We start from the raw sequence: 24,573 nt of genomic DNA on the forward strand, positions 1-24,573 counted from the left end.
ATCTCATTTGGCTCAGATGGCTTTTAGAGGCTTTTGCATTGGAACTCTTTATATGCACTATAAGGTAATTACTTTATTTTATTTAGTTGTATTTTTGAGAAGTGTTTATTTTATTGAAATTAGTTTTCCATTTTTTTTTTTTTTTTTTTTTTTTTTTTTTTTTTTTTTGAGAAGTGTAATTTTTATTGAAATTAGGTTTCCATCCATGGTTCTTAAAGTCTCATGATTTCACCCAGCTGTCTTAGTTTGATATTTTTTAGTAATATTTTTAACATTTAATTTAATAACTTATTATATTATATTATAATATAATATAATATATTATATTATATTATATTATATTATATTATATTATATTATATTATATTATATTATATTATATTAATTTTTGAGAAGAGTTTATTTGATTGAAATTAGGTTTCCAACCAGTTCTTAAAGTTTCATGTTTTCACCCAGCTGTCTTAGTTTGATATTTTTTAGTAATATTTTTAACATTTAATATTATATTATATTATATTATATTATATTATATTATATTTTATATTAATTTTTCATAAGAGTTTATTTGATTGAAATTAGGTTTCCATCCAGTTCTTAAAGTCTCATGATCTTTTATTTGTTATTTTATTTTTTTATTTATTTTTATTGAAATTAGTTTTAGTTTATTTAAATTAGTTTTCCATCCAGTTCTTAAAATCTTGTGATCTTTGTTTTGTTTTTTGTTTTTTGTTTTTTGTTTTGTTTTGTTTTTGAGATTTATTTTATTGAACTATTCATCCATAATTTTTAAGGTCTTGTGATCTCATTTTATTTCATTTTATTTTATTTTATTTTATTTTATTTTATTTTATTTTTTTTTTTATAAGTTCATATTTATTTTATTTTATAAATTCATATTTATTTATTATTTATTTTTTGAGAAGTGTTTATTTTATTGAAATTAGGTTTCCATCCATAGTTATTAAAGTCCCATGATCTCACCCAGCTGTCTTAGTTTTGTTTATATATACACTGTAAAGTAATATTTTTAATTTAATTTAGTTTAAATTAAATAAATTAAATTAAAAATAATACTTTCTCACAGTGTTTGACTCTTAAAGTCAAAACACCCCCTTTAATTTCCCCTCACAGCTGTCAATGTTGAGCACTTCATCTACAATACATGTTTGAGCAGACTAATAAAGTGCTTTTTAACCTAGTCCCAGCTTGCTGCCTATCCCTGATTATTCACTTGTGTGTTGTCCTTTGTAAAACCAATTTATATTCTCTTCCTTTCCTTCCACAGAAGAAAGTGGAGTGTCGCTGTTGCAGTTAATTGGTGATCCTCCACCTGATGGCGTCTCCAAAGTCTTTGACCAAGATAACAGCCCCGGCTATGTGTTTGGCCAAAGCTCCAATGTGGGTCAGTCAGCTGCGGCCCACCTACCAAACCCATTTTTCCGTGATTTCTCCCTCATCTTCAATATAAAACCCACGTCCACCAAGCCTGGAGTCATCTTTTCCATTACTGACCCAACTCAGAACATCATGTATGTTGGTGTGAAGCTTTCAGCAGTGGAGAAGGGCAAGCAATATATCATTTTCTACTACACCGAGCCTGACTCACAGAGCTCATACGAGGCGGTCAGATTCTCCGTGCCCTCCATGCTGAATACCTGGACCCGGTTTTCCATCAGTGTTTTGAATGAGCATGTTTCCCTCTACTTCAACTGTGACTCAGATCCTCAGGTCATCAATTTTGAGCGGTCTCCAGATGATATGGACTTGGATGCCGGGGCTGGAGTGTTTGTTGGTCATGCCAGTGGAGCAGACCCTGATAAATTTTTGGTATGTATACACAGTCCATGCTTTCATATTGTGATATCCCAGTGAAAACAAGTCAAATCTTAGGCCAGAAAAGGGAAAGTGCAATAACAATCTCTGTGCTTGAGTGACTCCTGCATAATTTGATTGCTCAAATTAGCCTGTTTGAACACAACAAACATTCTCTTGTTGTAAAATAGTCTACTCATCCTTTCTTGTTGGAGTAGTTAATTGCTTTAAAAAACCACAGGGGAGCAATTACGTACTGCTAATTTTGTGTGGAACTGTCCAGCGGCTGACCCCACAGCTTGATCTCAGATCAGTGAAAACAAGGCTGCTGCCCTGTTCTTCCCCCGTATTAGGTCAGATGTGAGCTTATTTTATTTTATTTATTTTTTATTTATTTAGGTTTAATTAGATTTATCCTTTTTATCAAATTATATTTGTATATTATTTATTTATTTAATTTTATTTAACGTTATATCAGTTAATGCAAATTTATTTTATTTTTTGTGTGTGTGTTTTGTTTTGTTTGGTTTTATTTTATTTATGCTCTTTATCAAATTATGTTGAATATTATTTGTTATTATTTATTTATTTTATTTTATTTAATGTTATATAAGTTAATGCAAAATATTATTTATTTATTTATTTATTTGTTTCGTTTTATTTTATTTATTCTTTTATCAAATTATATTTGTGTATTATTTTTTATTATTTATTTAATTTTATTTTTATTTAATATTTAAATATTTAAATTTAATATTTCGTTTTTTTATACTTAATATTTAATGTATATATTTGTTTATTTTAATGTAATTTAATTTTTATGTAAATAAATGGCCTATTTATTTATTTAAATTATATTTATAAATAACTAAATAAAAATAGATTGTTTATTTTCTAAATGTTATATATTATTTTTATGTTTATTTAAAAATGTAATTTAATTTTGTGTATTTAATGTAATTTATTGCCTACTTCTTCCTTCCTTCCTCGATGGTCGTTTTATTTTAAATTTGATATTGAAATTTGATATTGATATTTATTTTAAATTTAATATTTAGAGGCTTTACTTATATTTGTCCCCCCACCAAAAAAAAAAAAAAACAAAAAAAAAAAACCCCCCTTCTGATTTTAAGAACTTTCTGGAGTTATCTTGAGTTTTTATTAAATCATTACAACAAGGAATTAATAATAATTAAAGAAATAAAAATGTAAAGGAAATAGATTACATTTATTTACAATATATATTAGGGCTGTCAAACAATTACTCGTGATTAATGGCATACAAAATAAAAGTTTGAGTTTGCTTAATATATGTGTGTACTGTGTGTAATTATTATGTATATATAAATACACACAAATTAATGTATATATTCAAGAGAAATATGTTATGTACAAAATATTTTTATTTATATATAATATAAATTCTATAAAAATTCTAATAAATACATATACTTATATTAATATTAATATTTCTTAAATATATACATGAATGTGCTTGTATTTATATATACATAATAATTACACATAGTACACACACATATATAAGGCAAACTCAAACTTTTATTTTGTATGCAATTTTATCGCGATTAATTGTTTGCCAGCCCTAATATATATACATTTATAAATCTTTATAAATAAAAATAAAATTTATAAATAAAACATAAATTTATAAATAACATAAATTCAATAAATAAATAAATAAATAAAAATATATGTGTGTATGTATGTATGTATATATATATATATATATATATATACACTGTAAATTGTAAATATATTTTAAATTATATTTTAGATTCTAAAATACAATTTACAATATATTTACAATTTACAGTTTATATACAAAAATAATTAGCAAGAACAGCTTGTAGCTTAGCAGGCCAACAGATTCTTCACCAGCTGCTGTGCTACTAAAGCAGCCTAACTGTTCTGTTAAGTGATGTGATTGAATGCCCTGCCTTGTGTCCACCAGTTATGCTAGCGCTTTCAAGCATGTTGTTCAATAACCATAGTGAGGCAACTGAGGCAGCAGAAATGTCTCACATTTCCCAGAGCTCATAATGGCCACTCAAAAGCAGATGGATCTTGTTCAGTTCAGTATGGCTCCTTGTTTCATGTGGCTTCCATTTCCTGTGAGAACTCCACCATAAGGAGATGGCCATCATAATTACAGACCTGATTAAGCAGGATATGATTGCTATTTCATCTGTCTCATTTAGACCATGTGCTTATCTGCAGAACTGTGGGGCGATCAGGTCTGTAAATCTGACCCCGTGTTGGGCCAGGTCACAGTGTGAAACAAAAGGGCAATTAAGACATCATAAAGCTTCCTTCACTGCATTCTGCTCCTAAACCTTTGACCTTAGCTCTTGAGACACGAGAGGGGAAGTCCTGTCAGATCTTACCAGCAACTTACCCATTATTTCTATTAGTCCAAATAAAGGAGTCTTGAATAGATCAACTTAAAATGATAGCTTACACAAAAATGACACTCTGTAATCAATTACGTATCCTCATATTGCTCCAAACTGGTATGATTTTCTTTCTTTGTTGGCCACAAAAGGAGCTGTTTGAATGTTCATGATGCTCCTAATGATAATGAATGGTTATCAACCCTAAGTACCCTTAAAGCTGCTTTGAAATCTCAATTATGTGATATGAAGTTGTGCATATTAACATTTGCCACCTTATTAGTGAATAATGACTTAAATGTTGTTCTTTTACTCTTCAAAGTTATCATATAGCTTTAGGAGACCCCATTTGTTTTTATTGTTTGGAAAAGAGCAGCATCAACATTATGCTAAACATCTTCTTTTGTCTTCCACAAACTAAAGCAAGTTATAGCTTTGGAAAAACATGAAATTGAATTAACAATGGGTGAATTATCATATTTTGGATGTGCTGTCCGTGTAATGAGATATTTACGTCAGCCATTGAATATAGAAATGTGTTGCTTGGTGGATTGTATTGAATGTTATCAACGTCTGTGCTGCAGATGAAAAGGAAATCCCACACGGAGACAGATAGCCATGTGTTTGAAAAGTAAGATATCAGGCACACATTGTTATCTGACTGCCAGCTTTTTTGCCGTGGAAGGAAGTGGCATGAAAAAAGCGCAGTGGATTCAGTTTCTAATGAGCAGCTGCCCTACAGTATGGACTGTATGTCTCCACACCTGCCATGGTTGTCAAAATAAGCTCGCTAACCTGTGTGTGTGTTTGTTCTAGGGTGTTATCGGCGATATAAGGGTGTTGAAAGACCCTGGGGCGGCTGAGCGGCACTGTGAGGAAGATGAGGATGACTTTGATGCGGTAAGACTTAAAGCACATGAGCTACTAAAATAAGAGTATCTAAGGGCCTTTAAACAGCTGGCTCATTTGGCCCAGTATATCTCAGTATTTTCTGGGAATTTGTTGGTAGTGATAATTTGCTGTGTTTTTGTGCTGTTACATTGGCCGGTTTAGGCCTGTCATGGACGACTGACTTCTGAACTTTTCTATTCTGTGCAGTGGTTAAACCACAGCGGTGACAGAAATTAATGCTTTCACTATGATGTAATATTTGGCCCCTTAAACTAATTTCATTTTTAAAAAAATGAATTGATACTTTAAAGGGATAGCTCACCCAAAAATGAAAATTTCCCTGTGATTTACTCACATTCAAGCCATCCTAGGTGTATATGACTTTCTTCTTTCAGATGAATACAGTCAGAGTTTTATAAAGAAATATCCAGGCTCTTCCAAGCTTTATAATAAAGTGCATCCATCCATCATAAAATCTGCTCCACATGGCTCCCGGGGGTTAAAGGAGAAATCCACTTCCAGAACGAAAATTTGCAGATAACTTACTCACCCCTTGTCATCCAGGATGTTCATGTCTTTCTTCAGTCAATAAGAAATTATGTTGAAAAAAAAAAAAGTTGATGGGAGTTTTTCGACATACCCTAACTGTATTGACCTGGATTATACAGACTGCAGTTTTGCTAGATAAGACCCTTCTTCTTGGGATCATTTAGAGCCCTTTGAAGCCACATTTAAACTGCATTTTGGAAACTTTGAAGCACCATTGAAGTCCACTATATGGAGAAAAATTCTGGAAAGTTTTCCTCAAGAAACATAATTTCTTATCGACTGAAGAAAGAAAGACAATCTTGGATGGCAAGGGGGTGAGTAAATTATCTGTAAATTTTTGTTCTGGAAGTGGACTTCTTTAATAAAGGCCTTCTAAAATGAATCGATGAGTTTATGTAAGAAATATATCCAGATTTAAAACTATGAACCATAATCTCTAGCTAATTCTAACTGGTGTAAAGTACCTGCGTTCACGTGAGAGTGGCTTCCAGTGGATGACGTAGGACGTAACGTAAGCTCCGGTGTGAATACGCTAGTTTCGTGAGAACCAAATTTAGTTTGAAGCAAAATAAAAGCCAGTCTCTTCTTGGTTTATATCGAAATCCTCTGACATTTTTCTTCACAAATCCTCATTTTGCACTACCGTGTTCGTCACTGCATTCGCCTATGTCATCTGCTGGAACGCCAGTCTCTCGTAAATGCTCATACAACAGTTATCAGAAGCTAGAGATTATGGTTTATAAAGTTAAATATGGATATTTTTCTCACAGAAATGCATCATTTCACTTCAGAAGGCTTTTATTAACCGTCCAGAGCCTTGTAGAACACTTTCTTTGATGGATGGATGCACTTTATTGGACAAAAACTCAACACCCATTCACTGCCATTATAAAGCTTGGAAGAGTCAGGATTGTATTCGTCTGAAAAGAATAAAGTCAAATACACCTTGGCTTGAGGGTGAGTTAATCAGGGGGTAATTTTCATTTTTGGGTGAACTGTCCCTTTAAATATGGGTTGAGTCATTCATTCAAATGATTCATTTAAACGTCGGATTCCTTCAGTCACTATTTCAGTTATTAAATTGATTTGTTCAAAACACCGATTCACTTAATAGCGAAGCATTGCTCTGTGTTGCTTGGAGAGACCAAACAGTTCTTCTGTGGTTTTGTTTTGAAGTTTTCACTGACAAAAAAATTGAATCAGAGAATAAAATTTAACTCAAAATATTAACAATATGACATTTGTGATGATATTCGGGCCAAAACTGCACTCTTTCTTGTGTGATATTTCTTGACTACATGTGGTCACAAAATGTAGACCACAAAACTAGTCATAAGTGTCAATTTCTTTTAATTAAGATTTATAAATCATCTGAAAGCTGAATAAATAAGCTTTCCACTGATGTATGGTTTGTTAGGATAGGGCAGTATTTGTCGAAGACACAACTATTTGAATATCCGAAATCTGAGGGTGCAAAGACATAAAAATATTAAGAAAATGACCTTTACAGTTGTCCAAATGAAGTTCTTAGCAATAAATATTACTAATCAAAAATTACGTTTTGATATATTTATGGTAGGAAATTTATGAAATATCTTCATGGAACATGATCTTTACCTAATATCCTAATTATTTTTGGCATAAAAGAAAAATCATTTTGATCATTTTGACCCATACAATGTATTTTTGGCTATTGCTACAAATATATCCGTGCAACTTACGCCTGGTTTTGTGGTCCAGGGTCACCTATAACTTGAAATACTCAAGCTGAGCCAAAAAGAAAATGCAACATTGTAACAGTGTAGGTTCTTTTTTGCAACCAAGCAAACCATCTACAGGTCTAAAAACACCCTAAGTGAAATAATCATTTTCACTCATGTGTCATGCCTTAATAATGTCTCAGCTTTGCCTCTGAGCTAACTGGGAAATGAGAAATAGCTACATAAATGCTTCACATTACAGCTACACACACTATTGAAAGTTAAGCGGTTCTAAAATGGGTGATTAATCCAAAGATTGGCTAATGCAGCGAGGTGAAAAGTACTGAAATTGTACTCTGGGAGATCATTTGCATAAATCAAGGTCTAGCCTGCATTCTCAAACAAGAGGTTTAAAACCATTTGTTTTTAGTCATTTATTGTGCAGTCTTTTATAAATGAGACCAGTGTGAAAGGAATAGCTTATCTGGTGCAAGTGTTCAGTTTTAGACTCTCTTCCCCAGGTGACTCATCTCAGAATTGCTGCGGCATCATTTTGCATTTATATTTATGCGTTTGGCAAAAGCTTGTATCCAAAGCAACCTACAGTGTATTTTAAGGTATATATTTTATCAGTTATGTTTCCTGGGAACGGAACCAGTGTCGTGAACGGAACCAGTTCGTTGACTGATTGTTATCCATCTATGGCTGATAGTGCTTGGAATTCACTTCCATTCATTTCTAGAAAAGTATGTGTCGCCTCCAGTTAGGTTTTCCACAGGATAAAGCTTTAATGCCCATCAGTGTGACACATGACGTATTACATGCCCTCCAGCCATCTAGATAACAGTGTGATGAAATGACTCTTTCTCAGTGTTAACACTATTGGAATTGATGTAGTTTTCCGTTCTCCTTCAGAATCTACAGGGATCGGGTGATTACGGCGCAAGTGGAGATGGAGACAGACCACCACCAGTTCAGGTATTACCTTTATTTTCCTCTGAAAGCTGAGCTCACATTTGTAAACTGGTTGTGATCCACGTCTAATGACGATCCCGAGGTTCTCGGCTAATTCCAGAGCAGCAGCCTGTGAGTTCTGGCAAGTCTGTTGCTGTGCACTTGCTCATCTTCTGGGGGAAAGTCCCGGATGAACGTCATTATCTCCAGACCGATCCCAGATGTTTAAAGCCCATCTTCCCAAGCCTTGTGTTACTAATCCAGAAATAGGCCATGTGGAAATTGAAATGAACCCTTTGCTACTGATGTGTGAGGCCTGTGTCTGAGCTTGCCAGAGCTAATTACAATGGAAAGAAACCAGGTGGCTGATAGGTGTGGACTGCAAGGATCTTCTTACATAAATCTCTATTTTTTGACCAGTTTATTCATCACTGCTGAAGTTTAGTGTCATTCAAGCCATTTTTTTTGGTTTTTTAGTATATTGTGCTTTATGGGAAGGTTGCTGCTTCTTAGCAGTGTTTTTACCTTTCACTTACAAGTATTTATTGCCCATATATTTGTTTTAACATCTTTAAACAGATGCTACCAAGCCTGCAGGTATTAATTTATTTCTAACCTTGTAATTTTAAATTACACAGTTTTTGTTTGCTTTTGCAGTACGTAACGTGTTTTAACACGCTGTGACAGAGAGAGAGATGGCATTCCGAAGCGCTGTAAAGTAAACTTTCTTTTGTCTTACCATGGAATCCATTTTGATGGATGCCACATTCCCCCTGGGACATTTTCCACGCTTGTTTCACAGTCAGTTCAACTCTCCTTGGATGCTGGAAAGTGCAAAAGTGCATGTGAGGAGAGGGCACCTGGTGGGCATGCATTTTTGCAAACTGTGTTGCATGACTGCCTCATGTGTAGGCCTCTTGGTGTAATCTAATTTTATGAGATTATTATATCTAGAGGGGGAGAAGTAGTCTTGTGACAGTGTGGTAAACACAAGTTTGACTTCAGTACAATTTTCTTTAAAAAAAAAAAAAAAAAGTGTCTTCAATGCTCAAGTATTATTGGTCTATTTCTGTTTTTATACATACACATACACACACACACACACACACACACACACACATATATATATATATATATAATTCCTTTGACACTGACGTTTGACATCAAAGGAAATAAAAATAACAATGTAAGGTCAAAAGTTTATATACACCTTACCGAATCTGCAAGATGTTATTTTACCAAAATAAGAAGGATCATACAAAATGCATGCTACTTTTTATTTAGTACTGACCTGAATACAATATTTCACATAAAATATGATTGCATATAGTGCACAAGTGAAAATAATAGTTGAATTTATAAAAAAATGACCCTGTTCAAAAGTTTACATAAACTTGAGTCTTAATACTGTGTTGTTACCTGAATGATCTACAGCTGTGTTTTTGTGTATTTGAACCCTTTCCAACAATGACTGATTTTGGGATCCTTCTTTTCACACTGAGGACAACTGAGGGACTCATATGCAACTATTAAAGAAGCTTCAAACCTTCACTGATGCTTTAGTAAGTAACACAATGCATTAAGAGCCAAGGGGTGAAAACTTTTGGAATTTGAAGATCAGGGTAAAATTCACTTATTTTGTCTTCTGGGAAACATGCATCTTCTGTAGCTTCTGAAGGGCAGTACTAAATGGAAAAAACAAAAAAGGATATGTAGGCAAAATAAGAAAAATGTACACATCTTCATTCTGTTCAAAAGTTTATACCCCTAGCTCTTAATTTATTGTTTTTCCTTCTGGAGCATTAGCAAGCATTTGAACCTTCTGTAATAGTTGCGTATGTCCTTCAGTTGTCCTCAGTGTGAAAAGATGGATCTCAAAATCATATAGTCATTGTTGGAAAGGGTTCAAATACACAAAAATGCTAAAAACCACAGAATTTGTGGGACCTGGCAGTTTAACTGTTTAGGACCAATAAGGGACTCATGAACAACTGTCACTAATATCTTATTCAGGACAGTACTAAATAATAAATAATTATTCCCTCTTTTTTTGGTAAAATACTGAACATTTTGCAGAATCTGCAAGGTGTATGTAAACTTTTGACTTTAGCTGTATGTTCAGTGCAATTTTAAGTGGATCTATTGTATCATAGGTTTAAAACTCCTTATCTAGACTTTTATAACAAAAATGAGGATGTGTATCAGCCCTACATATCCAAAGAAGCCAGAACTTTCCAAGAGATGATCCAAGTTGCTCTCCTGGAAGACCATGATGCAAAAAACATGTGGCAGCAAAGAATGGCCCCTTTTTTACTGCACAAGGAAATATTCTTCCATGCCTTATGATCTGCTCATGTCCTAAACTCCTCCAGCATAACTCAGTCTAATGTGTTCAAGGACAGAGTAGCTGTCGAGATTCTCCACAGCAGTCACAGTGATGGCAGATGTTTAGCAGCCCCTCCTCATCTAGCCGAACAGCCCCCACCTGCCCACCCCTGACCCCTATCTTTAGACCTCAGGACCCATGGCCTGCATACCCTAAGACGTTCGTTCTCTTGATCCGAAAATACATGCTGTCAGCATCCCCTCACACCGACCACCAAAGTACACTGTGTCCTCTCACCGAAGTCTCCTTTTTCTCAATCCCCGCGTGAAATCTGAGGATCAGAGTGTTCTAGAACCTGATGCCCGCTATTTCATCAGTGGGTTCTGCCGTTTCAGCAGCACATGGTTTAAAGTGCAAGGTCAGGCCCTCTTTGTGTCCGTGCTTCAATCGCCCTGCCCTGGCAGCTTTTCTTCAAGGAGCTTTGTTAACTCTTAGCTGTATGTCTGAATCTATCTCCCAGTTGGCTGAGCAGGGTGTGTAAGTATACAAATATCCATGCAGTCAGCGTCACGTTTTTTTGATTTCCCATATCGAATGTTGTCTAGTGTTTCAAGATGATCATGGTAATATTTGAGGTCACAGAGGGCCAAATTGTTTGTACACAAGCAGTAAAATGAAATTAAACTGTGTCAGAAAAGGTACAAAAGGTCTAAGAAGTGATATGCTTTGGTTGTTTATGCTATACTGCAAAAAAAAAAAAAAAAAAAACAGCAAAAAGAACACAAAAAGGTAATTTTATGTGGCTTTAAAGGATTAGACTCCAGAATACAAAAAATGCTGATAATTTACCGCCCCCCATCCAATATGTTCATGACTTTCTTTCTTAAGTTGAAAATAAATTAAGGTTTTTGAGGAAAACATTCCAAGATTTTTTTTCTATGTAGTGGATTTCAAAAACTAACCTCACGTTTCAACGTGAAGGTCGAAATTTTGACCTTCAGCCTGCAAATCCCCATTGAAGTCCACTATATGCAGAAAAATCGTGGCATGTTTTCCTCAAAAGCTATAATTTCCTTTCAGCTGAAGAAAGAAAGAAATGAACATCTTGGATGACACTGGGACGAGTAAATTATCAGGAATTTTTTATTCTGGAAGTGAACTAATCCTTCCAATAGTACGAAACATAGAAAAGCAGAATTTTGACATTTTCAAAACAAGATAAATTCGCCTTTGAAGCAAATTGCTAAACAAATTGTCTTTTGGGGTCTTTTTGAAATAAATTGTTACTTTTTTATTAAGCAAAGATACATTAAATTGTACAAATTTGACAGTACTTTTGACATTTCAAAAGTAATCTTTACAAAATATTTCTATTTTAAATAAAAATAAATGCTGTTCTGTTGAACTTCCTATTAATCAGAGAATACAGAAAAAGTGTATCATGGTTTCTTAAAAAAAAAAAAAAAAAAAAAAAAAAAATACACTACCGTTCAAAAGTTTGGGGTCAGTAAGACTTGTAATAGTCTTTAAAGAAGTCTCTTATGCTCATCAAGGCTGCATTTATTTGATTAAAAATATAGAAAAAAAAACAGTAATATTGCAAAATGTTTTTACAATATAAAATAATGTTTTTTATTTTAACAAACTTTAAAATAGAATTTATTCCTGTGATGAAAAGCTGAATTTTTATCAGCTGTTACTCCAGTCTTAAGTGTCACATGATCCTTCAGAAATCATTCTAATATGCGGATTTATTATTAGAATGATCAATGTTGGATAATATCAACAGTTGTGCCGCCAAATATTTTTTGGAACCTGTGATTTTTTTTTTTTTTTTTTTTTTTTTTTTTTTTTCAGGATTCTTTCATGAATAACAAGTTTAAAAAGTACAGTGTTTATTCAAAATATAAATATTTTATAACAATGTAAATTATTTATTATTAACTTTTAATAAACTTTTAATTATTAACTTAATACATCCTTGGTGAATAAAAGTATTAATTTATTAAAAAAAAAAAAAAAAAAGAAACAATAAAAATGTACTGACCCCAAACTTTTGAACGGTAATGTGTATATATATATATATATATATATATATATTATATATATTTAAGTGCCAAAATCAGTCATAAGGGTACATTTTTTGAAATTGAGATTTATATATCATCTGAAAGCTGAATAATATAAAATGTAATAAATATTTGGCCGAGACTATTTCAACATCTTGCAACTATTTAAACATCTGGAATCTGAGGATACAAAAAATCAAAATATTCAGAAAATCACCTTTAAAAAAACTGGCCAAATGAAGTTCTTAGCTATGCATATTACTAATCAAAGATTAATTTTTGATATATTTACGGTAGGACATTTATCTTTGAATAAAAATATCTTTGTGGAACATGATCTTTACTTATCTATCCTAACGATTTTTGGCATAAAAGAAAAATTGATAATTCTGACCCATACAATGTATTTTTGGCTACTGCAACAAATATACCCGTGATTACTTATGACTGATTTTGTGGTCCAGAGTCACATATTAGTTTGTGTTTTGAAGTATCATGTGACTGAACCCTGAAAAACACTGAAAACAAGCCATAATATCTAATAATGTATAAGCAGTTTTGTAATTTTTTTTCTTGTTTTAAGGATGCTTAGATATTTTTACTGGCAAGCAAAACAAGACACTTGTTAATTTAAGATGTTTTTTCTGTGTATGTATTACTGTTATGTACATTTGCATTACAGTGTTGATTGACTGCATGTTAATTGCTACATTAATGATATGTATCATTTCCAGCCGACACCTCCCTCCTCTCGGCCGATCCAGCAGCCGCCAGTGACCAGCAGACCACTTGTTGAGAAGCAGCAGTCAGGTGAGCTTTCAGTCTTTCAGTATCAGGTCTGAACTGGTCTGTCTGTAAAACATAAGCTAGTCTGACAGCACAGCTCATCAGTAGTATTTATTGCTTTGTTGAACACTTAAATGTCTCTTTTTCTTCTTGTAAACTTGGAGTAATGCATTTTTGCATTTTTGTTGGTTAATTTACAACTTTCTGATTCTGTTTGGGTTGCATGCCTAGATTACACTTCTGAAAAGAACAGCATAAATATATGTTCATTAACCAACCACCTTACTCAGTAAGCATACAGATGTGCTGTTGAACTACATGGCTGTACTGGTCTAATCTAGTGTTTTCAGCACAGTATTGAAGGAAGGGAGATTTCAAATGTAATCTGAGGTTTACTAATGTTGAAATCAATCATGAAATAGTTTAGAAGATTGCAAACATGTCTTGGAGATGTGATGGACCAGACTGGCTCTAAGTGTGTTTATGGACTGAGCCACTGTGGTATCTGGCTCCCTCTACTGGTGTAAAGCAAATCGGATGGTGTCTTTTTACATTCAATTGCAGAAGTATTCTTAAAAAATTGGGTTAATCAGACTTTGTTATAGATGGCTTAAACCCTACACTTCTATAAATAAAAGCTCTAAAAGAACGTTTTTCCAGTTATGCTGTAGAAGAACCATTTTTGGTTCCCCAATGAACCTTTCAGTGAACAGTTCAAAAAAGAACCAATCTGAAGAACATTTTAAAAATCTAAAGAACCTTTTCTATAAAGAACCTTTTTTGCATTTGAAACGTTCCATTAATGTTCAAGGTTCTTCACAGAACATTTGATGCCAATAAAGAACCTTTATTTTTAAGAGTGCAGGATGGATTATGGCCCAGTGCCTGAGGCATTATTGCAATTTTTATGTGTACAAATCATTGTTTAACTCGCTTATTAAACATTTATATTTATTTATATTAGTATACAGTGATATTTGATGAAATCTCACAATTAATATCTGTGTCAATTATATTTTTTTCTGCCATCTTACAAAAATTAAATTATGAAAAAGTTGTAATTTGGAGATCTACAGTTAAAATTATGAGAGATACAGGTTTTATATCACAATTACAAAATGTCAGCTAATAATAATAAAACTGTTTTTAGTACCTCACATCATCTACAAAATTTTGTAAATGGTTTGCTGAAGTGTGATCTTTCTTTAAAATGAGCTGAAATGCATTGAACGTTAGGCTCAGTCGATTCCTCTTGGCAAACCTCAGGCTCCTACAGCGATTCTCGACAAATATCCGGCTCATATGGAGGTTCTCGAAAAACATCTGGGGATTCCCGAAAAACTTCTGTCTCCTATGGTGATTCTCGTCAAACTTCTGGCTCATATGGTGGTTCTGAACAAACTTCTGGCTCATATGGTGGTTCTGAACAAACTTCTGGTTCATATGGTGATTCCCAGAAAAACTCTGGCTCATCTGGAGGTTCTCGACAATCATCGGGCTCATATGGTGGTTCTCGACAAACTTCTGGCTCATATGGTGACTCTCGACAAACGCTTGACTCAGTTGATGTTAGCAGGCAAGCTTCAGGGTCAAATGATGATTCTAGACAAGCTACAAACACTATGAAAACGTCAGGCTCAGCTGGCGATGACCTACGGTATTCTGTGGAGTCCAGGCTCGGTCTTGCAGGTCCAACAGGTGGGTCGCTAAAAAAGAGATGAAAATCTCTCAAATGGACATGGAATTTCTGGATAGAAATTCTCAGAAGAAATTCTCAGTAGAATTTCTACATGATGCTTTGCATGAAAAGCTGGCAAAATGCTATGGATCTGTAGAGGTGCCCAAGAAGGACTGCAGCAGACTGGGAGCAAGAAATAGTGTTGCTGCCTGTGTATGGTGTTTATTGCTATATTTGTTATGTTGTATTTTGTATTGTTTTATCAAAACACAATGCTTATTGTCCTGCTTATAGAAGCTTCTGCTGGTAGGCATATTCATACATGAATATGTGGAGTTTGGCCCATCTTCCTTGAATATTGTTGTTTTTTTATGTCTTATTTTATTGTATTGTAGGTTTAATATCACAAAAGCATATCCAGGTCACATTTCACTGCAAAAAAACAAAAAATTTAAATTCAATTCAATTCAATTAAATAAGTACCTTTTAGATCTTCTGAATTCTGCCATTATTTTCATAAAAATTAAGTACATTTTCCTCTAAAATTCTTAATATCAAAATTTGTCTGGCTGTTTTACTTTTACTTAAAAAAAAAAAAAATCCCAGAATTCTCAGCTGGAGTCTTATTACTATAGCACAGTCATTTTTTAACATCAACATAAAATGAAAAGCTGTACACCAAATCATATGAAATAAAATGCCTTTTTTTGCATTACAGTAACTTGAATCAGATTTATTTTGGTAAATTTAAAAATGTGTTTGAAATGAAAAGAATGTCACTTTGTAAAAAATTCTTCTGGAAAACAATTCTGGAAAATAGGCTTCATTTTCTTCATGCAAAGTCAAATTTCTTCTTTTGTTCTTGTGATTTTGGGGTGAAATATGAGCCAGATATGTTTTAGAAAATGTAAAGCATATAAGAGTAAAAAAAAAAGTTTATTTTTTTTTATTAATTAGACATTTTCAAATTTACAGGTGTGAGAGGAGAGAAAGGAGACAGAGGAGAGAAGGGTGCCAAAGGTGACAGGGGTCTTGTGGGGCCAAAGGGTGATTCAGGATCTGGATCTGTCTCTGGTGGTGGTGCAAGAGGAGACAAGGTGTGTTGAGTACTGTGAACCTCACTGAATGTTTCTCTGAACAGCAAAGTAATGTCCATTATGGTATTTTAACTATGGTAAGGGATGTTGTTTTTGTTAAAATGGATAATAATATAATAATAATAATAATAATAATAATAATAATATAGTTAATTTAACTATTGACCGTTTATGGTTGTCAAGCAACAATAATCTACAATTCAACTGATATGCAATCTTAGGTGTGTGTGTATTTTGGTTAATGGTTTTGAATGTGGCTCATCCAATCAGAACTGAGAGTCAGAGCTTTTATATTTATTAGTTTTATAAAAGCAGCCTGTATCTAAGCTATGTAAGAGCTCTTATGAAAACAATAATCCAGACAATGCTAATATGAGACTTCTGTGTTTATATGAAATGGTTGTTCAGCCACAATAGTAGATACGGGGCCCTTTTCTTTAGTTCAGGTTGTTATATTTAAGCCTTATGTCCTTCAAAATTCACAGTAATGTGTGAAGTCAATGATGGGGAGCTTGGATGTTCAGCCATCTGTTAGAGTGGTGCGAGTGGCAGACAGGTCAATCATTTTTGTCTGTGTTTTCACAGGGTGACGCAGGAGAGAAAGGAATGAAGGTTTGTGCAGATGCTTTTTACCTTGACATAACTGTGACAACATATTTTGCACCTGTTAAATGTGAAGTAAAGGAATAGTTCATGCCAAAATGAAAATTTTGTCATCATTTACTCACCTTCTTGCCATTATTATTATTTTTTTTTGTAAAACACAAAATTAGATAATAAGCAAATAGATCATCTGCCTAAAATCTCATTTTGTGTTTCATGAAATTAAGTAATACAAATGATGACAAAATTATCATTTTTGGTGAACTTTAAAACTTTAAAAGTAATTAATAATTTTCTAATTTAATGCGTATCCGTTCACATGTAATGCATATTTGTGACATTTATGAAGCTTTTCCTTTTTTTACAGTACTAATTTACTTAATGACTTAATTATATTTATACTCCAATTCATTTTTGTTTATTGAAATATAAGCATTTAAATGGTGGCTGTCATAAAAAACTTGACAGATTTATTCAAACATAAATGAAATACTGAAGAACAGTAAAATAAAGCAATAAGCCCCCTAAGGTGCGTTGTTAGGCACAACACAAATGGAGTGTCTAAAACCCTGTTATAAATTCACTGTAAAGCACAACTTCATGGGGCTTAATGCTTTTATAAAATGGTTATTCCATATACTTAATAAGGTTTCACAAAATAAAACAGAGCAAACAAAGTGTAATGATATTAATAAAAACATTATTCTTCCGCCCAACAATGTAGATCCTCAGAAATGGCTGTGGTTGCAACAAAGTGGTGGCAAGCAACACACAGATGTAAACGCAAGGTGGCTCAACCAATCAGAATCAAGGACTGGAACTTTGTTTTATAAATTATAATGAATGTGTTGGTTTATTTATTAAGCAAAATGCTCCACGCTAGAGTTCATTTTTCTAGCTGACTAATGAGTTTATGGTCACCAAATTTTCTGAGGTAAATGTGATGTTATGTGACATGATATTTTTCACAAGCTGTTATATTGGCTTGTTTCCACGATTGAAACACAAATTGAGTGATTACATGAGACAGTTTACGGATTTCGAACTGACTTCTCTTGAACTTAGGCGCTACAGCAATCTATTACTCCACATTAAACAGCACCAAAATGGCATTTATTGTTTGAATACTGTAATAAAATGGAGAGAATTTGAAATCGGAGACTTTGTTTCATATCAAAAGTAACAAAGCACAAAGCTTATTACGATTTATAGGATGGAAGGCACGCTACAATGTCCCATTTATTAACTGAAAACAGGCTAGACTAATCAATTCTTGGGATTTAGGGATCAATATTGTTTCATAAAAATGAGAATTGATTAAAACCAAGAAATCAATATTTTTTACCCAACCCTAGTCCACACTAACACACTGTCACAGTGGGAACGAGACGAGAGACGAGCGGATCCATCTGCATACTTTTATTGAAGGGACATGACATAGACATGGTCAGGCAGGCAGGGTCAAACAACGGCAAACAGGTATTTGGACAGCAAGGTGAAGAATAGTCCATATAGCAGGCGAGGGTCGATACAGCGGCGAACGTAATCCGTAAAGGGCTAGGCAAAAGAGTGGTCAGACAGGCGAGAGTTCCGAATGGACAAAAACAAGGAAACTAGACACAGACTAACAAGGAAAAACGCTTTGTATGAATGATGAACACAATTCGATACTCGGCGAAGAGTGACAGGAAGACCGGGGTATTTATACTGTCTCTGATTGGACGGGGGTGAAGTGCAATGGCTGATGGGGAGTGTAGTCCGGGGTGTAGTGTGACAGTCCGTGCGTGACAAAAAGGCGAGAGCGACGTCTGGTGGTGAGCGGTCTGCAGCTCACCGACTAGATTCGTAACATAGCCCCCCCCCAAAGAGCGGCTTCCAGACGCTCCAACAGAACAACAGTCCATGGGAGTGGTGGGGCGGGAGCGAGACAGGGCAAGGGCTGGAGGACCAGGTCCCTGCGGAGGACCCGGTGATTGAGACAGGACCGGCAGAGCAGGAGCCCACCCGGGTGCAGCTGGAAGCGGAGCAGGAGGCACAGAAGCCCTCCAGGGTGGAGCCGGAGGCAGGGCATGAGGCGCCGGAGCCCTCCAGGGCGGAGCCGGAGGCGTAGTAGGAGCCCTCCGGGGCAGAGCCGGAGGCGGAGCAGGAGCCCTCCGGGGCAGAGCAGAAGCCCTCCAGGGCGGAGCCAGAGGCAGAGCACGAAGCGCAGGAGCCCTCCAGGGCGGAGCCGGAGGCGTAGTAGGAGCCCTCCGGGGCAGAGCCGGAGGCGGAGCAGGAACCCTCCGGGGCAGAGCAGAAGCCCTCCAGGGCGGAGCCGGAGGCAGAGCAGGCGACGCTAGAGCCCTCCAGGGCGGAGCCGGAATCCGCGTCACGGTCTGGGACCTGGGGAGAGCAGGGACAGAGGAGGCAGACAGAATAGGGGGAGAAGGTGCTGCAGCCCTCCAGGGCGGAACAGAAGGCGGAACAGGAGGCGCAGCAGCCCTCCGGGGCAGAACAGGAGGCGCAGCAGCCCTCCGGGGCGGAGCAGGAGGCGCAGCGGCCCTCCGGGGCAGAACAGGAGGCGCAGCAGCCCTCCGGGGCGGAGCAGGAGGCGCAGCGGCCCTCCGGGGCAGAGCAGGAGGCCGCGTCACGGTCTGGGACCTGGGGAAAGCAGGGACAGAGGAGGCAGACAGAATAGGGGGAGAAGCAGAGAGCTTGTAAGGGGACGCCACCTCCAAGGGAGGATCTACAGCCGAAGCTGACACCTCAGGAGGTATTGACTTGTGAGCAGACGTGGCCTCTGGAGCTGGCTTGTGAGCAGACGCGACCTCAGGGGCTGACTTATGAGCAGGCGTGGCCTCAGGGGCACAGTGTGCAGCCCACACACACCAGATGGCAATCGCCATTAAAGGTAGAGCAGCAGCGGGAGGTTGTGGTGGGCCCAATGCACTGGCTATCCCGATAGGTCGTGGTCTTGGGAGGTCAAACGAGATGTGGCTTGACTTGGGGTAGTCGGACGGGGCATGACTTGACTCTGGGCCGTCGAACGAGGCCTGGTAAGGCTCTGGGTGGTCAGGACGAGACGTGACCGGGCTCTGGGCGGTCTGATGAAACGTGACTAGGCTCGGAGCGGTCTGACGAGACAAGACCTGGCTCTGGGTGGGTGAGCGAGACAAGACTAGGTTTATGAAGCTCAGTTGTGACTTGACGTGGTTCACGGAGACCAGCTGTGACCTTACTTGACTCGGGAATGTCGGTTGAGACCTTACTCGACTCAGAAACGACAGCCCTGACGTTGCGTGACTTGGAGGATTGACTGGACTCTGAAGCAGCAGCAGTGAACTTGCTTGACTCTGGAATCACAGTATTGGCTTGGCCTGACTCGGAAGCTTGGTTGGAGGCTGAAGCTTGACTGGAGGCTGAAGCTGCATTAAAACAGGACTTGGAAACTGGACTTGACTCACGAAGATCTGCTGTGACCTGGCTTGGCTCATGAAGATCAGCTTTGGCCTGGCTTGTTTCAGGAACGACAGCTGTAACGTGACTTAGTTCGGGAATGACAGCTGTAACGTGACTTGGCTCTGGAACAACAGCAGTAACTTGGCTTGGCTCCTGGCTGAACTCGTGGTGCACAGCTGTGACTTGGCGTGACTCGTGAGGAACAGCAGTGTGTTGGCTTGACTCGTAGAGAACAGCAGTGTATTGGCTTGACTCGTGGAGAACAGCGACTGTGTCTTGACCTGACCCTGTTGCTGGGCCAGACTTGGAAGCTTGATCGGATTTAAAGGCTTGACCGGACTTGGAGGCCTGACTTGACCTTGGAGTGGCAGCTGGAGCTTGACTTGACTCAGAAGATGCACCTGCAATTTGACTTGGCTCTGGAAGAGCGGCCTTAGCTTGGTTTGGCCTGGGAGACGCTTGACTTGACACTGGAAATGAAGCGGTGTCCTGACTTGTTTTTGCAGGAACAGCAGCTGTAACGCGACGGAGCTCCATCTTGGCTGCCCATACAGCTATTAGAGGTGAGTCCAGCACGTGGGCCATCATGTGAGCGGGCTGTGGGAGGGCTGCCATCTTGTGAACAGATTTGGGGATGGCAGCCATCTTGTGAACCGGCTCTGGGATGACGGCCATCTTGAGGAGTGGCTTGGAGACGGCGGCCAACCTGTGCAGTGGCTCTGGCGTGGCAGCCATCTTGACTGTACTTGGCTCAGGAAAGATGGCTGTAACGTGACTTGAGATAGGTGCGATGGCTCTGACTTGACTTGACACAGGAAACACAGCTGCAACTTGACTTGACTTGGGAACTTGACTTAACTCAGGACGTACAGCTGCAACTTGACCTGACTTGGAAGCTTGACTTGACTCAGGAAATGCAGCTGTAACTCCATCTAGCTCTGGTATGGCAGCTGTGACGTGACGGAGCTCTGTTTCCGCCGCCATCTTGTGAACAGACTCCGCCGTCGCCGCCATCTTGTGAGCGCGCGCCGGTGCTGACGCCATCTTGTGAACGGGCACCGCTGTCGCCGCCATTGCTTGAGCGCGCTCCTGCACGGCCGCCATTTCACGGGCGATCCAGGCGGCAAACGTGTTTGTGGGGTCGCGATCCGGCGTGACCGCCAATCTGCGAGAGGGGTTCGCGGCTACCATGTCCGCGTTGTCGCGTTCCTCCTCCGCGACTCCCACAGTACACGGCGAGCCCACACACATAAACGCAAAGTTCATGAAAGCCACTAGCGAAGAGCGCGGACCCTCGCGTCTCAGCCTTGCTTTTAACGGCTCATTCACGCCATCACAAAAGATCTCAATTATGGTGCAGTCCGGGAGAGTAGAATAGTTAGCTAGGGCTAAGAACTCACGGATGTACTGGTTGAGTGAACGTTGTCCCTGTTTGATCCTGAAGAGAGTGAAGTCAAAGTCCATATCTGCCGAATGTCCGGGTGAAAAGCTGCTGGATCCTTTTGTGGCCGAGTATTCTGTCACAGTGGGAACGAGACGAGAGACGAGCGGATCCATCTGCATACTTTTATTGAAGGGACGTGACATAGACATGGTCAGGCAGGCAGGGTCAAACAACGGCAAACAGGTATTTGGACAGCAAGGTGAAGAATAGTCCATATAGCAGGCGAGGGTCGATACAGCGGCGAACGTAATCCGTAAAGGGCTAGGCAAAAGAGTGGTCAGACAGGCGAGAGTTCCGAATGGACAAAAACAAGGAAACTAGACACAGACTAACAAGGAAAAACGCTTTGTATGAATGATGAACACAATTCGATACTCGGCGAAGAGTGACAGGAAGACCGGGGTATTTATACTGTCTCTGATTGGACGGGGGTGAAGTGCAATGGCTGATGGGGAGTGTAGTCCGGGGTGTAGTGTGACAGTCCGTGCGTGACAAAAAGGCGAGAGCGACGTCTGGTGGTGAGCGGTCTGCAGCTCACCGACTAGATTCGTAACACACACAATAACGTTCTTTTTATTATAAACATGCACTTAAGTTTTGTCATCTGCTGTTTTAAATGTTTGTACTCTTTAAAGCAGGATGAATTCTCATTGGCTGTCAATGTTTTTATTACTCTTTAGGTGGGAAAACAAACATGCATTGTGAAAGTGATTCTAATGATATCGTTCCTATTCCATTTAGTGGTGTGGATTTAACTCTTTTTAATTTGGAACAATTTTTAAAACTATGCCGTTATTGTTATAGTTATCTTTCTTGGTGTGAAGGGGCCATTACTTACAGTATGCTGAAATCTTTCTGCCGTTCTGGTTTCAGGGCAGTCCTGGTTTTGGTTATCCTGGATCAAAGGGTGACCGTGGCCCTCCTGGCCCTCCAGGGCCTCCTGGTCCCCCAGGGCCCAGTGCAGAGGTAGAAACGAGAGGAGATGGTTCAGTTGTACAGAAGGTGGCAGGACCAAGAGGACCACCTGGACCACCCGGACCACCTGGCCCTGCTGGAGCTGATGGGGAGCCGGTGAGTAGATCACAGTCAAAGGAATGGTTCAATTACCGCCTCTGTTTTCTATTAGCGAATTCATTTCCATTTAAAAGGAACAGCGTTATACCATAACCGTATGTGTCATAAGTGGTCTTGCATTTGCCGCTGATGTGTTAGAACAGTAATAGATCCCTATGGTGTTTCCCATCACAAGCTGAGAATGTTGTTAATACAGGTTTAAGATATGCATCATCGCAAACACAAAGGCACATTGTGTTTCTGCCCTTGAGACTATGCATAATGCATTGGTCATATCTGAAAAAAAACTAATATTCTATCCTCTCCTTTATAGGGTGACCCTGGTGAAGATGGAAAAGCTGTAAGTAATGCATTTCATAAAACTCTGTTATAAAATAGACCTGGGTCAAGTACATTTATCAGTATTTTTCGTTTTTGGAACCTGAAATTATACCTGCCTGTGTATTTTGGGGTAGCAGTTTGATTTGTATTGTTGATTTTGTTTGTTTGTGTTTGCATTCATACATTTTATATGCAAATGATTAAAAAAAATCTGTTTTTGTTACAGGGCCAAGTTGGACCTCCTGGTTTTCCTGGAATGCCTGGGAGTCCTGGACTCAAAGGAGATAAAGTACATATTGTTGATGTCCATTATTGTGGTTTATTATGACAGCATCATGGTTGTGCACCATTTAGAATTGAATTGTGAATGCATTTTATAGTGTGGCGGTTCAACTTTTTGTTCTTATGTTTTCATTTTAGGGAGAGCGAGGTGAAAGTCAACCAGGACCTCGTGGGCCTCCAGGGCCTCCTGGCCCACCGGGACCCCCATCTCGCTCTGATAGGCCTGTAAGTTTATTATTAGTCAGCTGTTTTGATCGTTTTCCTTTTAAAAACTGTTTCATAATCTTTCATCTGTATTATTTTTGTAGACATTTGTGGACATGGAGGGCTCTGGATTTGATATGGACAGTGTTCGGGTATGTCATGTGGACATTATATTAAAAATTCATTCAGATCTAGTGTTCAACAACTAGATATCCGCATTTTGGAATGACACAAATGGCATTTTGTGTCATTCCAAATTTACTTCATACACATTGCCGTTCAAAATTGGGGTTGGAAAGATTTTTTAATGTATGTGAAACATCTTTCTTGTGTTTATTTGATCAGAAATACAATAAAAATAGTAATATTTTTAAATATTACAATGTAATTTTTCTATTTCTAATATATTTTACAATTCCTGTGATGACAAAGCTGAATTTTTAGCATCATTACCCTGATAGCGAACGTACATCACGGAGATGTCTATTTGACGTCTGCATTTATATCTGCAAGATATTTTTTGGAGTGTTTGTTCATCTGCAGTATATCTATAGGACATTTCCTATCAGATGTCAAATAGACATTTATTAAATGTCTTTAAGATGTTTATGATTTAGAATGTATGTAAAACTGACATCTTACAGACATCAGTCAGATGTTTGTACACAGCAGATGCTTTCCAGATCAAGCAATCTTTTACATCTTGCAGATATACATTCTTCTGTGTTATCCCAGATAGCACACTTACGTCTGCAAGATGTCTGTTAAAGATCACTTGATCTGGAAAGTCTTGATCTGCCAAATCTGCTGTGTACAAACATCTGACAGATGTCTGTAAGATGTCAGTTTTACATACATTCTAAATCATAAACATCTTAAAGACATCTAATAGACGTCTATTTGACATCTGAAAGGAAAAGTCCAATAGACGTAT

At 37.6% G+C, this 24,573-nt stretch overlaps 1 protein-coding gene across 3 annotated transcripts in view; it reads left to right on the forward strand.

Moving 5' to 3' along the window:
* The window catches only part of col18a1a (collagen type XVIII alpha 1 chain a), a 99,443-nt gene that overhangs the window by 60,999 nt on the left and 13,871 nt on the right, over positions 1-24,573 (forward strand). For all 3 annotated transcript variants that reach the window (XM_051118291.1, XM_051118289.1, XM_051118290.1), the window contains 11 exons: positions 1,286-1,827; positions 5,040-5,123; positions 8,279-8,341; positions 13,447-13,522; positions 16,152-16,273; positions 16,859-16,885; positions 22,632-22,829; positions 23,146-23,172; positions 23,380-23,442; positions 23,574-23,660; positions 23,744-23,791. In XM_051118291.1, the coding sequence (XP_050974248.1) occupies positions 1,286-1,827; positions 5,040-5,123; positions 8,279-8,341; positions 13,447-13,522; positions 16,152-16,273; positions 16,859-16,885; positions 22,632-22,829; positions 23,146-23,172; positions 23,380-23,442; positions 23,574-23,660; positions 23,744-23,791 (1,337 nt within the window). The remainder of the gene's footprint in view (positions 1-1,285; positions 1,828-5,039; positions 5,124-8,278; positions 8,342-13,446; positions 13,523-16,151; positions 16,274-16,858; positions 16,886-22,631; positions 22,830-23,145; positions 23,173-23,379; positions 23,443-23,573; positions 23,661-23,743; positions 23,792-24,573) is intronic.

Source organism: Labeo rohita, chromosome 9 (genome assembly GCF_022985175.1).
Source record: "Labeo rohita strain BAU-BD-2019 chromosome 9, IGBB_LRoh.1.0, whole genome shotgun sequence".
Classification (NCBI taxonomy): domain Eukaryota; kingdom Metazoa; phylum Chordata; class Actinopteri; order Cypriniformes; family Cyprinidae; genus Labeo; species Labeo rohita.